Genomic DNA, 15,045 nt, shown 5'->3' with positions numbered 1-15,045 from the left:
CTGAAAAAGTTGAAAAACTATTTATTCCCTGATTAATGCTCTTCCCCTAATAAACCCGCACTTCCCCAGCTATATTTTGAAAAAAAAAATGTAATGCCCACAGGATGCTAATAAAGGAAAAGACTGTAAGTGGCATCCTTAAGATTTTATTACTTTGGGTTTTTTTTTTTTAAAATGAAGAGAGAACATTGTGGTGATCTAAAACATTAGAGGATTTTCATAAAAAACATGATAATTTGTTGTGACTGGTTGTTGTTCAATAGTAAAGCTGTCAATCAATCTGACTAAAGTACATCTCCTATTACGCTACGCTTAGGATCTGACAACGAGCTATTGTTAGCCTTGTTCTGACGATCCTTCCGCTAGCCAATCAAAAGCTAACTTACAACATTCTGCAAGATTTAAAAAACCTTGGTTTTTGATATCTACAAGTTTTATGTCGAAAGATGTCAGATAGCCGGTTAGCTCAGTCAGTAGGGTACTTGCTCTGTAAGCGAGAGGTCCCGGGTTCGAGCCCTGGATTGACTGCAATTTTTTCTTACTCTTTGTCTGATTGGTTCAAATAAAAATAGATTTGCGAAAATAAAAATAGCAATATTAGAAATTCAAAATATACAAAAGACGAATGTGAATGGGTCGTTCTCAGATCTTCGTTTAGAAGATCAAGTACTTTAGTCAGATTGAGCTGTCAATCTACAAGTCCATCCAACACTGACCTAAAGGCTTAAAAAATATAAAAGTTCAAAGGATTTTATTACAGTACAGCCATGCCTAGACTAAATAAAGTAAAGAAGTGCTGAAAGACAGACCAAGATGTAACAACTGAAGGAGAGTCAGACAGAACTGTCAGATGTTCTGAATTACAATTAATTATGTCGTTGAGCATTCTGAATAATATAAAATGAAACTTAAAACAAGAGCTGTCTCCATAGGATGACACATGCCCTCGATGGCACTTTGAATGAATAGTTATGGCCGATGTTAGAGTTTAGGACCTTTGACCTACGGACCTGGGTCTTGCGCGCGACATGTTGTCTTACTGTGGGTCACATTCATGCCCAATAATTTTAAAATCCATGCATGAATGACAAAGATATGGACCGGACATGCCCATCAATGCACTATCATGAAATATGACCTTTAACGTCTTAGTGTGACCTTGACCTTTGAGCTACAGACCTGGGTCTTGCGCATGACATGTCGTCTTACTGTGGTACACATTCATGCCAAGTTATTTGAAAATCCATCCATGGATGACAAAGTTATGGACCGGACACGAATGCACTATCATGAAAAATGACCTTTAACGTCTAAGTGTAACCTTGACCTTTGAGCTATGGACCTGGGTCTTGCACACGACACGTCGTCTTACTGTGGTACACATTCATGCCAAGTTATTTGAAAATCCATCCATGGATGACAAAGATATGGACCGGACACGAATGCACTATCATGAAAAATGACCTTTAACGTCTAAGTGTGACCTTGACCTTTGAGCTACGGACCTGGGTCTTGTGCGCGACACGTCGTCTTACTGTGGTACACATTTATGCCAAGTTATTTGAAAATCCAACCATCAATGACAAAGATATGGACCGGACACGAAAATTGCGGACAGACTGACCAGCTGACAGACCGACAGACTGACAGACGGACAGACAGTTCAAAAACTATATGCCTCCCTTCGGGGGCATAAAAATGCAAGGCTGATGAAAATATATACATGACTAAAGGTAAAATTGTACATATTCCGAACCAGTTATTTATTATTAAATTACATATTATTAAGCTAACAGCTATTATCTTACATTTGGAACAATTATCTACTAAGTAAACAGGGCACCATTGAAACCTGGCTGTAAGTATCTGTCATACACCTGGCATGTTTGAATAGACATATTTTCATGACATCAACTTGAAGTGCCACACAAAATGACATCCCAGAAATAAAAGATCGTAACAGGCATCACTTAACTTTTTTGAATTTCAGAAACTACATCCAAATGGCAATAACCTTAACTTAAAATAATATATGTAATGTCCTTGTTTATTGAAGTGAAATGGAATTTAATTACTGATAAAAGGTTGTGTCTAGCATTTACAATCAATGTTTTTGTCAGACTGAGAAATTTCTACTGAAATAAAGGCTGTTTCTGCCATTTGTATTGAATGCATATGATGTCATGTTGGTAACACAAATATTATAGTATAAAGGATTGTATTAAATAGGCAGATACAACCTTTCAGCTGAAACAACTGTAAAAAGTTTTATATACTATAATAATACTAAATTTAAAATAATAAACTAAAAAATTAATAATTGCTTTGAGAAAATTACTCGATATAATCAAGGTAATTAGTACTGTCAGTATTTGAAATCCTCAGCCTGAAATTGTTTAGAAAAGATGGAAAACAGCTAATAGATATAGAATAACAGCCTGAGAATAGTAGTGCTTGGTATTCAGTAAAACCACTTCATTTCAATTTGTGAAATAGTTTCGGGCTAAATCTCACTGACTGTATAGGAATTAGGCATAATAATAAAGACATTTTGGCTTCATACAAGAACTCACTTATAAAACTTAACAATTAGCATTTGCTAAAAGTGTCTGATATCAATCAATTGCTTGATACAGGTAAATGTACACATTTGAAACATGTAAGCCTGTTTTTACAAGTCCATTGAAACATGTAACGTTAAATTTTGTAAACAGCTAGCAGTTAGTACTGTGGTCTGAATCTTGAAATCTCAGATGCTTACTGAAATAAAAGAAAGAAATCTTACATGTACTTTTACCTATACAAGTTTGTAACCTCAACCAACCTAATTCACAATCCCCTCAGTATGAATTTTGTGCATTCAAGGATATTAAAACCTCTCTAGGTACATAGAACTTAGGCAAAGGCATCCATGATCCATTGAATTTTCTGTAATGTTAATATATTATGATTTGAAATTTATGCCTGAGATATGAAATATGTTATCATTATTTAATTATGAATGAGCATGGGTACAGTTAATTGACATTGCCTGTGACCTTGATCTTAGAAGTACAGACCTGCCTGTTACCTTTGTTTGTTTGTTTGTTTTGGGTTTAATGCCGTTTTTCAACAGTATTTCAGTCATGTAACAGCGGGCAGTTAACCTAACCAGTGTTCCTGGATTCTGTACCAGTACAAACCTGTTCTCCGCAAGTAACTGCCAACTTCCCCACATGAATCAGAGGTGGAGGACTAATGATATCAGACACAATGTCGTTCATTAAATAGTCACGGAGAACATACGCCCCGCCTGAGGATCAAACTCACGACCCCGAGATCCGTAGACCAACGCTCTTACCTATTGAGCTAAGCGGGCGGGCGTGCCTGTTACCTTGACCTTGGCAGTTCGGACCTACATTGAAAGCAACACAGGAAATTTTGTTCGTGAGCGGTTTTGACAAAGTCCTTTTTTTTTTAGGTCAGAAAAGAGAAAAATGTGACAAAACCACAAACAATGCAGTGGTGTACGGTTTACTACCTCTGTTGACTGTAAAATAAATTATAAAAAAGAAATTTAGTTGTTTTAATTGTCAGAAATGAAGGCAGGGTCAGTACATTGATTCACATAAGAGGTTACTAAGGTCATATCAGAAATAAAAGTTTTTACAATGGTTAATACATATTGTATACTGTGCTTCTGTTTAAAATCTATTTCCTAATAATATACCTAATGCTGATAAATAGTAATAACTTCAGAATCTGGTAATACAAATGTCCAATAAATGGCAATTATATAAATTACTACAAATAGAAACAATTTTATGTTTAAAAATTACAGGTATAAAAATACCAGTTGACTTTGTACACCGAACAAATAACATGTTACTGGCATACTTCTAGGCCCTGGTGGAATGTCCGTGCATTCCAATGTGACTGTCATATAGCAGTGTATATGATAAAAGGTCAATAAATTGCTGAGGTGTGCCTTCTTATCTATAATGGCACATCTAGTTTCACCATGGCCATAGGGCCATTACTGCACCAGGAGTGTGCAATTATGACCAGAAGGCATACCCACTATATATATTAACCTCTGATTAGAATGCCAAGTGACATGTATCAATAAACATAAGTTAGGCTTAGGAAATATAATAACCAACTCATTGGAAACTGCAATGGCATGCCTGAAGTTGTTATTGGCACACCCTCAATAGCAACTTAACCTTTAGCTTGCAAAATTTCTAAAATGGACTGGTCCATCATTCAGTTTGGGTAATACCATTTATTATTCAAAGGGGTGTTTACTCAGAAACTTTACTGACTGAATAGCGAACAGTGCAGATCATGATCAGTCTGCACAGATGTGCAGGCTGATCTTGGTCTGCACTGGTCGCAAAGGCACAACCACTTGCCACTAGCAAGCTAAAGGTTAAATCACATCATTGTCATTGAATAAGTGTATAATCTTATTGCATACATATACATAATCTTTTCTCATTAACATACATGATCTAATATCATGCCTTGATATATATACAATAATTGCATTATAGATTCTTGGATAAATAAATAGCATGTCTAATCTTTTCTTTTGGTAAATTCTTGGTATATTATTTTGCAGTGACAGCCCATTTTTATCAACTTTTCATTTATTCAAAGCCTTAAATTTAGTTGAGGAACCATAGAACAATTTCTTTTTTCCCTCCTCTTGTGTAAAACTCAGTTTTCAAGGCACTTTGCATAACCATAATGCCTCCCAAGGATGTTAACAGTTGATAAAATCTCGATCAAACTTCAACATCCCTTCTATGAAGGTTAGTCTCGTTTAATCTATCCATTTTTTTTTCAGTCTGATGTAAGAATTGTATTGTTGATGAATATGAGCCTAGGTAACAGAGAAAATAAATTTGTTACTTTAGAATACTACTGGTACATTTGTCAACAGAATTGGTATTTATAACACATGCAAGACATTGGCAAATATTACCACTATCCTAATCTTAATGAAACTGGTTCATTCAAAAATTGATCTTATTGAAAACTTAAAGAAACATTTTTCAGCTTCAGATGTACTGAAGTTAGGCAACAGAAATTTTAATGTTATGAACATTTCTGAATATTTTCAATATTACACACATATAAGCCAGTGTCTGTTGTGGGTTCGATATGTTCAAAACGGGGTATTTACTGTAAAGTCTGATACTTTTGTGAGGCTAAAAGTCTGCTATTGGTTTCACACAATGAGAAATACTGTATTTACTCACCTATAAAACTTGTGTTTTCTCATTCAAATTTTGATCTAATGTTTTACCCTGTCTAGTAAGTGAGTCAATGTATTAATAAAAGAGTCTTCAAAATATGCAGATTTTGACGTAATTAAAGGAACCTGTCTTGCACATGGCTCGTCTTATTTATGGGTAAATGTGGTAAAATACTTATTATAAAGCATAACCAGATATTTGCAAGTATATGGGCAGTTTGTGGATATGGCAAAAAAAACCCCTAAAAATATCAGACTTTACAGTATGTAAAGTAATGGACTAAGATGTAAACAGTTAATTAAACAATATAAGGCATGCAGTAAGGAAGAAAAACAAAATATGTAAGTTGTTATACCTCATGTAATTCATTCTGTTAAAATGAAAAACATTCATTATGAGAAAAATGAAACTCAAAAAGCAGGATTTCAAGTTTTCCTTTTACTACACTTGGTGTTAAAAACTGTACACTGACCATGCAAAAAATGGGGTAGAGATTCCATTTTTATATTCAATGTGAACAGTTTTGCTAAAGTAATATGTTTCTGTTGTATCATGATACAATGAATGACAGATGGGCAAACAGACAGACACCTGGACGGAAAAACAAAACATTTAAAACTGAAAGGAAACAGATATACCATGAAATCATTAATATTTCTGGGGGACTTATTTTGTGGATTTCATACATAAAATTACTATTCACTTTGCCTTCAAAAGTTAAAATTAACAAATTCATATCCCAGTGAAATAGTCATTTTTGCCAAAACCAATATTTTCATGCCCACAAAAATGATTTCACAGCAGCTCTTTATTGAGAAGAATAGAACATGCAGTGTGTCCAGCATAGACAAACCCTCTCAACATTGTAACCTTGCTTGGATAATGTTAATACAGGCTGATTCTGAGCTAATTAGAACTGCTAAATTAATGTGGTGTATAATCTCTCTAAAGTAAGCTAGCAGTGTTCCATTAACAAGTACTTTCCTTAAAACATTTATTCTTTTTGTTTGTTGGGGGGAAGTGGGTGGGGGTGTTCAGATAAATCATGCCACCTAAAGTTTAGGTCATATGGTGACTTTTCAGCTTATTTTTTCTTGATGCTGGTGAAAGAGGCACAATAAAATCCAGTAAAACTCACTTTAAATGGTACAGGAGTGATTGCTTCTGTTACAGATCTACATACAATGCAAAGATTTGATTCAAAATTCTTTTGCTTTCTAGAATTTTAACAAAAGTACTCTACTCTATTTCTTGGGAATAATTCTGCTTTATTCAGTAGTAAGGCAACACCAGAACCCTTCCAACCTCACTAATATTGCCAGTCTTAGGAACAACTAAATGTTAGCAAACTTGCTTTTTCTGTCTTTTTTCTTTTTTTTTAGTATTTTCTAATGTTTAATGATATTAAAAGTTATGATGGCTGTAATTCTGCCATTTTACACAGTAAGTTTGTAAGGGTTGATTGTCTGTGCCACTTTGAAGCCTGCTAAAAAGATTTCTGATCAAACAGCATAAAATTATCCTCCGTTTGTTTAGAAGCAAACAAAAAATCTATGAAAATCAAAATAAACTACATCCTTCTGTAATAAAAGATCTATGTGTTACGTTTAACAGACAAACAATCTTACACATGTTGACTGCCACCATTTACGTCACCAATACAAAATCTTACACTGTATAGAAAAAGTCAACAAATATACATATAGTACAAAATGACAGTTACACAAATATACAAACAAGCAAATCATACATATATATTATGAATAACTCCAGGAAAGGTTATGTTTATAACAGTCAATGTCCAGTTGTATCATTTTATCATGGACTTTTTTCCAAAAGCCAATAAAGACATCTGTGAAAGAACTTATTTTACTCATTAGATTTAAAGCTAATATTTTTAATTACATTTAAAAAGAACATATTCAGCAAGATTCTGTGGTACTTCTTAATATAAAATTGCTTAAATCAGTAAGTAAAAGGGAATATTAATATGGAAGCAATGCTAATTCACAAATCCTAAACTAGAGCTGCTTTTGAGAAAAGCGCATGTCTCCCACCTAATCATCTAAATAGTAAGTCAGTCTTTTATATAAAGTTTACTCACTACAAATATACCTTTGAAGAGTAAAAAGGCTGATTTTGGGTAATTCAAGGGCCATAATTCTGAAGTGCCTGGAGCGATTTGGCTAGTTAATGAACTTGGCTGAGGAGTTATGGTCAAAAACATTTGGTTCAAGTTTGGTAAAGACCGGATAAGAACTGTTTGACTTAGAGCGTGGACAAGAGTAAAAAAGCGGATTTTCAGTAATTCAAAGGCCATAATTCCGAAATGCCTAGGCCAATTTGGCGGAGGACTTATAGTCAAACACATTTTGTCAAGTTTGGTGAAGATTGGATGAGAAATGTTCAACTTAGAGCGTGGACAAGATTTGTGACAGACAGACAGACAGACACACACACACACACACAGAGGAGTAAATCAATATGTCTCCCACACCACTTTGTGGTAATAAATTGCAGTAATTGAGCTCATTAGAAATACCAGATATTAATAAAGGGGTTTTAGCTAGCTTTAAGTATATTCATTATCTTGTAACATACATAGCAGATAGCTTAGTTCATACACATTTTTTACGCTATACAAACCTTTTTGCTCGCAGTCTTTTTCCTTCCTTTATAGCTGGTAATTTCCCATCTGTAATAAAGTTAATTGATTATGAATGTTTAAAATATGGGAGAATTTTAGAGCTTACTCTGACAAAACTGTCTGGGTATATACTGTGATTTAATTTGAAATTTTCACATTGGGTTTTGGCTATCTCCACTAACTGTCTATATTTGTAAAAATAACATCTCTCAAGGGATGATCAGTTCTACATGTTGGCCATATATTACAATGTTTTGCAATGTGCATCAATTCTTATTAAAACTAGAGTTGTCACAGGAGTGACGAATTATACCCCCACAATATGGCTTTGTCACAGAACTAAGCCAATGTCAAAGCCAAACTTGCTTGACCTTTGACCTACTGACCACAAAATCAATAGAGGTCATCATTCTGCTAGTCATGATCAACCTCCCTATGAAGTTTCATGATCTTACGCCCAAGTGTTCTCAAGTTATTGCCTGTAAAAGTTTAAATGACCTTTGACCTCTGGAACTCAAAATCAATATGGGTCATCTGCTTGACATGACCAACCTCCAGATTAAGTTTCCTGATCCTAGTCTCAAACATTCTCAAGTTATTGTCCGAAAACTGTTTAAATGTTCCGGGTCACTGTGACCTTGACCTGTGACCTACTGACCTCAAAATCATTAGGGGCCATCTGTTAGTCATAATCAACCTCCCTATCAATTTTCATGATCCTAGGCCCAAGCATTCTCAAGTTATCATCCAGAAACCGTTTAACTATTCCAAGTCACTGTGACCTTGACCTTTGACCTACTGACCTCAAAGTAGAATTTGACCTGCATTTCATGATGTTACACCTGTGTTACAAAATTTATTATCCTAGGCCCAAGCGTTCTCAAGTTATCATCCGGAAACCATTTAACTGTTCCAAGTCACTGTGACCTTGACCTTTGACCTACAGATCTCAAAGTCGAACTTGACACCTGCACTTCATGATGTTACACCTGTGTAACAAAATTTATGATCCTAGGCCCAAGAGTTCTCAAGTTATCATCCGGATACCATTTAACTGTTCCGAGTCCCTGTGACCTTGACCTTTGACCTACAGACCTCAAAGTCGAACTTGACCTGCATTTTATGATGTTACACCTGACTGTACCAAAATTTATGATCCTAGGCCCAAGCATTCTCAAGTTATCATCCGGAAACCATTTAACTGTTCCGAGTCCCTGTGACCTTGACCTTTGACCTACAGACCTAAAAGTCGAACTTGACCTGTATTTTCTGATGTTACACCTGTATACCAAAAATTATTTATATTGGTCAAGCCTTTCTTGGGTTATCATCCGGAAACCATGCAAAACCAACAGGCCGACCAACCGACTGACCGACCGACCTCCAAGCTCACTCCTATATACCCCCCCAAACTTCGTTTTGTGGGGGTATAAAAAGCAGCAAACTGTTAGCTTTGGGTAAATATCTGGTTTTATAGTTTACCTGTAGATTGTATCTAAAAATAAAATTTGAATGTTCTGAATTTTAATCAAAAACTACATTGTCCTAATTTAGGGCTCAAGAATTATTCAAATGAATCAAATTAATGGCTCAATTAATTCAATAATAACATAATTTTAAATAACTTACCACGACCAATAGCTTCAAGCTCCTCTATTTCGTCCTCTGTTAATTCTGTCCGTCTTTTAGGGGAGTTAAATCTTGTTCCCTCATATTCGCCTGGTGGTAAAATGTTCATGAAATAAATCTGACACCTGCCGCCTTTTTTCCAAACAGGAAATGAGGAATCAAAATACTGATGCGCCATTTTGGGTGGTTCGGCACTTGGCTTTGTGCGTTTTGCACGCTCCTGCCATCTAAACAGAAACAAGTGTCTCTCGCAGGTTTTGTGTCCGAACCTTGCAGCAATAGTAAGTGCAGTTGCACCCGACTCATCCTCTGCATCAATATCCGCACCTATACAAATGTTGGAAGCGTTAGCAAGCCATACACTCAACAGACTATCAACAAAAAGATATCCCAGCACCTTCAGTTAGGCAGTCTGCCAATATTATTAATTAAGCAACAAGTTAACTGAAATCTTATTAAGTAGACATAGGCTGTCGGAAAAAGTATAACAACATACATTAATTACACAAAATACAGAAAAAAACAAAAACTGTACATACAATAATTATCTGACTAAAAAATACCTAACGGAAAGAATGTTTGAAATTCAAAAACTGGAGGAATGGTAACAGAGATGATACCTTTTTCTAGAAGTAGGTCAACAATGTGACCATGACCTTGCGAGGCTGCCACATGTAATGGAGTTCTACCCAATGGTGTACAGGCATTCACATCGGCTCCTGACGAAAAATGAAACAGTCTAAAATTACACAGCATTTAGTTCTTAAGTCACTTTAGACTGTGGTTTCAATATTGCTAATATTTGCAAAAAAGAGCTTCACAGGAGACAGCGCGCTCGACTATGCTGGATAGTGAAACTGGGCACATCTGAGGAGACTGGAGCTGTCACTGGAGCGTTTAGTGTGGATGAAGATATTGGACAATAGCTTGAACCTATGTCAAAAGTATTACCGGTGATAATAATAAGAGAGATAAAGATTAAGTATATCAAAACATTAAATAAATATAATTCCAAGCAAAAAGGGGGCATAATTCATGAAATATTGGTGCAAGAGTGATGCACCTTGTGCCATATGATTTGAATGATGATGTCGAACAATTGTTTTAAGTTTGAATCAGATCCATTTAGTAATAACAAAGATAGAGTGAAAGTGCACCAAAACCTTAACCTGAAATACTAAGTAAAAAGGGAGCAAAATTCATGAAAAATGTGTGCCAGAGTTATGAACCTTGTGTCATACGATGTGGGTGATGATGTGGAACAATTTTTTAAGTTTGAATCCAATCCATTTAGTTATAACTGAGATAGAGTGAAAGTGCACCAAAACTTTAACCTGAAATTTCAAGTAAAAAGAGAGCATAATTCATGAAAAATTGGTGCCAGAGTTATGGACCTTGTGTCATATGACGTGGGTGAGGATGTGGAACAACTATTTCAAATCTGAATCTAATCCATATAGTAATAACCGAGAGAGAGTGAAATCGCACCAAACTTTAACCTGAAATTCTAAGTAAAAAGGGGGGATAATTCATGAAATATTGGTGTGAGAGTTATGGCCCTTGTACCATATGATGTGGGTGATAATGAGGAATAACTGTTTGAAGTCTCAAGTCTGTAACAAATCCATTAAGTAATTACAGAGACAAGGAGAAAAAAGAGAAAGCGTAAAAAAACTTTAACCAAGGTGGGGACATGGAAAGACGCCAGCGCCGGGTAGGGTAGGATAGCTCTCCATATACTTGTATAGTCAAGCTAAAAATGCAACTTTGAATTTGAAATTTTTTATGAATATTATTAAACTTGCATCATGTCCTTAATCAGAAGCACTTACATTTCATATTTGAATTAACACAGGGAATAAGGCTGCCAACCAGGATATATAACCAATTGCCATGAAAATTACCTAATCTTTATTGTACTGACTTAGTGAACAATGTGAAGTTTTAAACAATGCTAAAATTTTCAAGCATTACTAGAAAAAGATCATAATTTCCAGTTACATATCTTGCCTTTATTGAGTTCTTTGAGCTCTTGACATAAAAGATATCAATTCTGAAAATTTAGACACAACTGTGTAGAAGACATTGAAATGCAAGCAAAATACCTTTAATTTTCAAAACCTTTGTTTGTCTAACAATTTGTGGACAAAAGATTTCTGTGTTACGCAAATACTGGTATACCTTTAAACAAACAAAAATTTAAAACCATTCATATCAGTGATTGAGACGAAGAAAAAACCCCAATTACCAGCTTCAATTAATCTTCTGACTAGTTTATCATGTCCTCTATGAGCTGCTATAAACAAAGCAAGGAATGCTCTCTCCTGTAACCAAGCCTTACGCGCTCTCTTTGTCATGTATTCACTGCCTGGCGTGTGGTATGATGTGGGCTGGGTAACACCAAGGCGAAACACCTAAAATATACTATATGTGTGAATAAACATTTCTCCTGAAGGAACTGCATATTAACCAAAAATGCCTCTGTTAATATAGTATTACTATGAAATATCCATATAAAAAGGATATTTCATCAGTGTATTTAATATAAACTTATTGAATAAAATTATGTCAAGTTTAATAAATTCAATGTAGAAAGACATAAATGAATTTTTATTCTTTTTATCATATGTTAGTTTTTTTACTGAAACATCAGAATTTATTCTTTCATCTACCAATGTCTTCTATACTTTTAGCTTTTCAACATCTAACATTATTACGTTAGTGTAAATCCAAATTTATGTTATGGCTTTATTTCACTTCCATGATATCAATCAGTCATATGATAATGATAGAGTGCTAATCAGTACTTGATGACCAAAAATAACTCTTTGATAGGTAAACTGTGTGTTCTTCCTTTACTGTCTGACAGACCTGTTCATATGGATTTGAACATTAATCTGGAGGCACTGATTTATTCCTCCTTGCCTTGGTGCTTATTTGAACAGAAAACTGACTATTGACTGAAGACAGCTGTCACGTAAGGTGAATCTTAAAGAAAAGTTCATGTACCTATATACATCTTAAACTTCAGCTTTGGTTTATCTTTAATTTTATTATATACCTATATAAATTCTGTAAAAAAATTGGCTTGTATTTCATTATAGCAGTAAGTAGATCTGGGATTTTGTATTCTGCGCTCATAGATTTTGCAAGGTCGGATCACACTTGGCCCTTGCGCCTCGTGAGATCCGATATGGCAAAAATCCACTTGAGCCAAATACAGCATCCCAGATCGAGCTACTGTTATAATAACCATATTAGATTTAAAAGCAAATCTTAACTGAATTTCCAACAAGTAGACTAGATAATGCTATAAGTCTGGCACTGCTTCAGTCGTAAATTTCTTGTATCTAATAACTTGATAGTCAGGTCAGGTTAGTAAACTGCTATTCAGGTACATCTATACATACATAGATGGACTGCTATTCTGGTACATCTGTACATACATAGATGGACTGGTGTCTTAACTTATAAATGCAAATATATGGAATATGCTAATAAGTGGTATGCTAATAAGTGAAACTGATTTTACTTGTAAAAAAAATAAAAATAAAAAAGACCTAGGGTTAACTCATAATGCATTAATTTTGTGTATTCAACCCAGCTTTATGCAACAATATCTGTCCTAACTTTGCAAAGACACATACCCACTCTACATCATTTGTTGCACACGCTTCAATGAGTTCTTTCCACATTGGCCAAACATGCATCTGAAGTGTTGCACCAGGAACAATATCATTGCTCCGGATATCAGTCTGATCTAAAAGTTCACCTGTAAACAATCAAAAGTAATTTAGTATGGAAAAAATGTCAAAGTGCATTCTCTTCCTTCATCATTACAGTGTCAAACATGAGCTCCCCAAAGCAAGGCAATATACACCAAAAGTTCTAGATTAGAGGAGAAGGAAGTAAAATTTAGAGAAAATGTGTGTGCGTGCGTGCGTGTGTTGGAGGTAGAGTGCTGGAGAGGTGTTGTATTGTTGCAGTTTATTGGTGTGGGGGTTGTGCAGTGCCAGTAATTAAGGGAATACTAAGGCACAAGAATCTAAAAGTGATTTTTTTTTATATCTTTTATTTAAGGGGTGGAGGGGAGGGGAAGGTTAATGTGTGTCTCAATGCCACCTACCTATGTCAAGTTTAAAGTTATTACCTTGAATTAAGAAATAATAAACCTGTTCCTATAATTTATTAGTTAATAAAATATGGGCAGGAGTTAGGATGCATAATAATTAAATCACAAGTGCATAGCACAAGTGATTTATTATTCACATCTGAACGACTGCTCATATTTTATTAACTGATACAATTGTTGGAACATATTTATTATTTCGACTGTAACATCGCATATAATTCGCATTTTACAGTACTACATTTTCAGCGTAATACGTTATTTGGGTCATATGCTGTTACAATTTACCCCCATGGTTAAAAAGTGTTGCATAGCCAATGGAACATATAGATATTTGTTTCTTTTTTATCAGAATTTTGAGAAGTATTTATAAATTAGTAATCTAACAGCTCGCAAACTATTTATGAACAGAATCATCAAATTAGGTTGATAGGAGTTACGAGCTTAACTTTTGTATAATGTCACATCATTATGACGTCAAACATTATGTCATATATTTATGACGTCACCGCTGAACCATAATTGAGCTAACTGAATTCGCTCATAGAGATCAAAATGTGTGTTACGGCCTACACATAAGTCAGTATGACTTTTAGTCATAATCATAAACAACTGCTAAGCAGTAGAACATAGACATTATATACACAGACATAGATCTGGGACACAAATACAAAATACAAGAAATTACCATCATCTAAATAGCTTATTCTTTGCATATGAACAGGAACGCCAGTTGCAAACTCCATATATGTCTTAAGGTCCTGTATCTTCATTTCATTTGAAATGTTTTTCAAGGGAAATTTCTCTCCAGTAAACAGCTTTACAAATATACTGAATGCATGCTTTTCGCGGTCCTTTGTAGTTTGCGCCCTTTTCTTTGCATGGTTAGCTCCTACTTTTGAAGCCATATTGAACGTTGTTGTGGAGGTCTTCCTACTTGTTTTCTAAATTACAACAACTTCCAACACTCTTAACACATTAGTTACAGAACTTCTGTCATATTTATTATTTTTACTTTTTTTGAAAACAAACGAGAAATTTAACAGGCAACTAAACATCGACGTTGGCAGCGACTGCTCACATATTGTTCTTTTTATTCAACAAAACTAACAAATTGATGACGGAAAATCACGTTTCTTAGTATAAGGACAAAGACTTGTTGTTTTTGTTGAGAAGTTTGACTAATTTGATGGGTTCCGCCATATTGTTTACATTGTGGCCATAGTGAATAGTCTTGCAGCGAATGATGTTTTTTGTAAAATTAAATCAAAACGAACTGAAGATTATTTTGTTTAACATTAAACAAGAATTATCAAAGCATGGTTTGCAGACATTTTAAAATTAATTTTATAGAAGTCAACTTAAAAAAAAACAACACAACAATTTACTTCATTGCA

The 15,045-nt window shown here is 34.7% G+C and overlaps 1 protein-coding gene and 1 long non-coding RNA gene across 4 annotated transcripts in view; both read right to left on the bottom strand.

Moving 5' to 3' along the window:
* The window catches only part of LOC128557808 (uncharacterized), a 31,158-nt gene extending 16,278 nt beyond the window's left edge, over nt 1–14,880 (bottom strand). Inside the window, exons 1-7 of one of the 3 annotated variants that reach the window (XM_053546167.1) lie at nt 14,337–14,880; nt 13,167–13,291; nt 11,768–11,933; nt 10,140–10,238; nt 9,520–9,846; nt 7,890–7,938; nt 6,872–6,916 (exon numbers count right to left, since the gene is read on the bottom strand). In XM_053546167.1, the coding sequence (XP_053402142.1) occupies nt 6,872–6,916; nt 7,890–7,938; nt 9,520–9,846; nt 10,140–10,238; nt 11,768–11,933; nt 13,167–13,291; nt 14,337–14,556 (1,031 nt within the window). In that variant the 5' untranslated portion in view covers nt 14,557–14,880. Of the gene's footprint in view, nt 1–5,598; nt 5,614–6,871; nt 6,917–7,889; nt 7,939–9,519; nt 9,847–10,139; nt 10,239–11,767; nt 11,934–13,166; nt 13,292–14,336 lie in introns of all 3 variants that reach the window. The other 2 variants (XM_053546168.1, XM_053546169.1) reach the window with 2 other exon arrangements.
* LOC128557809 (uncharacterized) lies at nt 905–5,587 on the bottom strand. Its single transcript, XR_008371411.1, has 2 exons — nt 3,374–5,587; nt 905–3,070 (listed from the first exon to the last, which is right to left on the bottom strand). It is a non-coding gene; the product is annotated as an uncharacterized LOC128557809 (long non-coding RNA).
* Nucleotides 14,881–15,045: the final 165 nt, after the last annotated feature.

Source organism: Mercenaria mercenaria, chromosome 6 (genome assembly GCF_021730395.1).
Source record: "Mercenaria mercenaria strain notata chromosome 6, MADL_Memer_1, whole genome shotgun sequence".
Classification (NCBI taxonomy): Eukaryota; Metazoa; Mollusca; class Bivalvia; order Venerida; family Veneridae; genus Mercenaria; species Mercenaria mercenaria.
The sequence above is the reverse complement of the archived record's forward strand: the minus strand, read 5'-3'. Positions and strand labels throughout refer to the sequence as shown.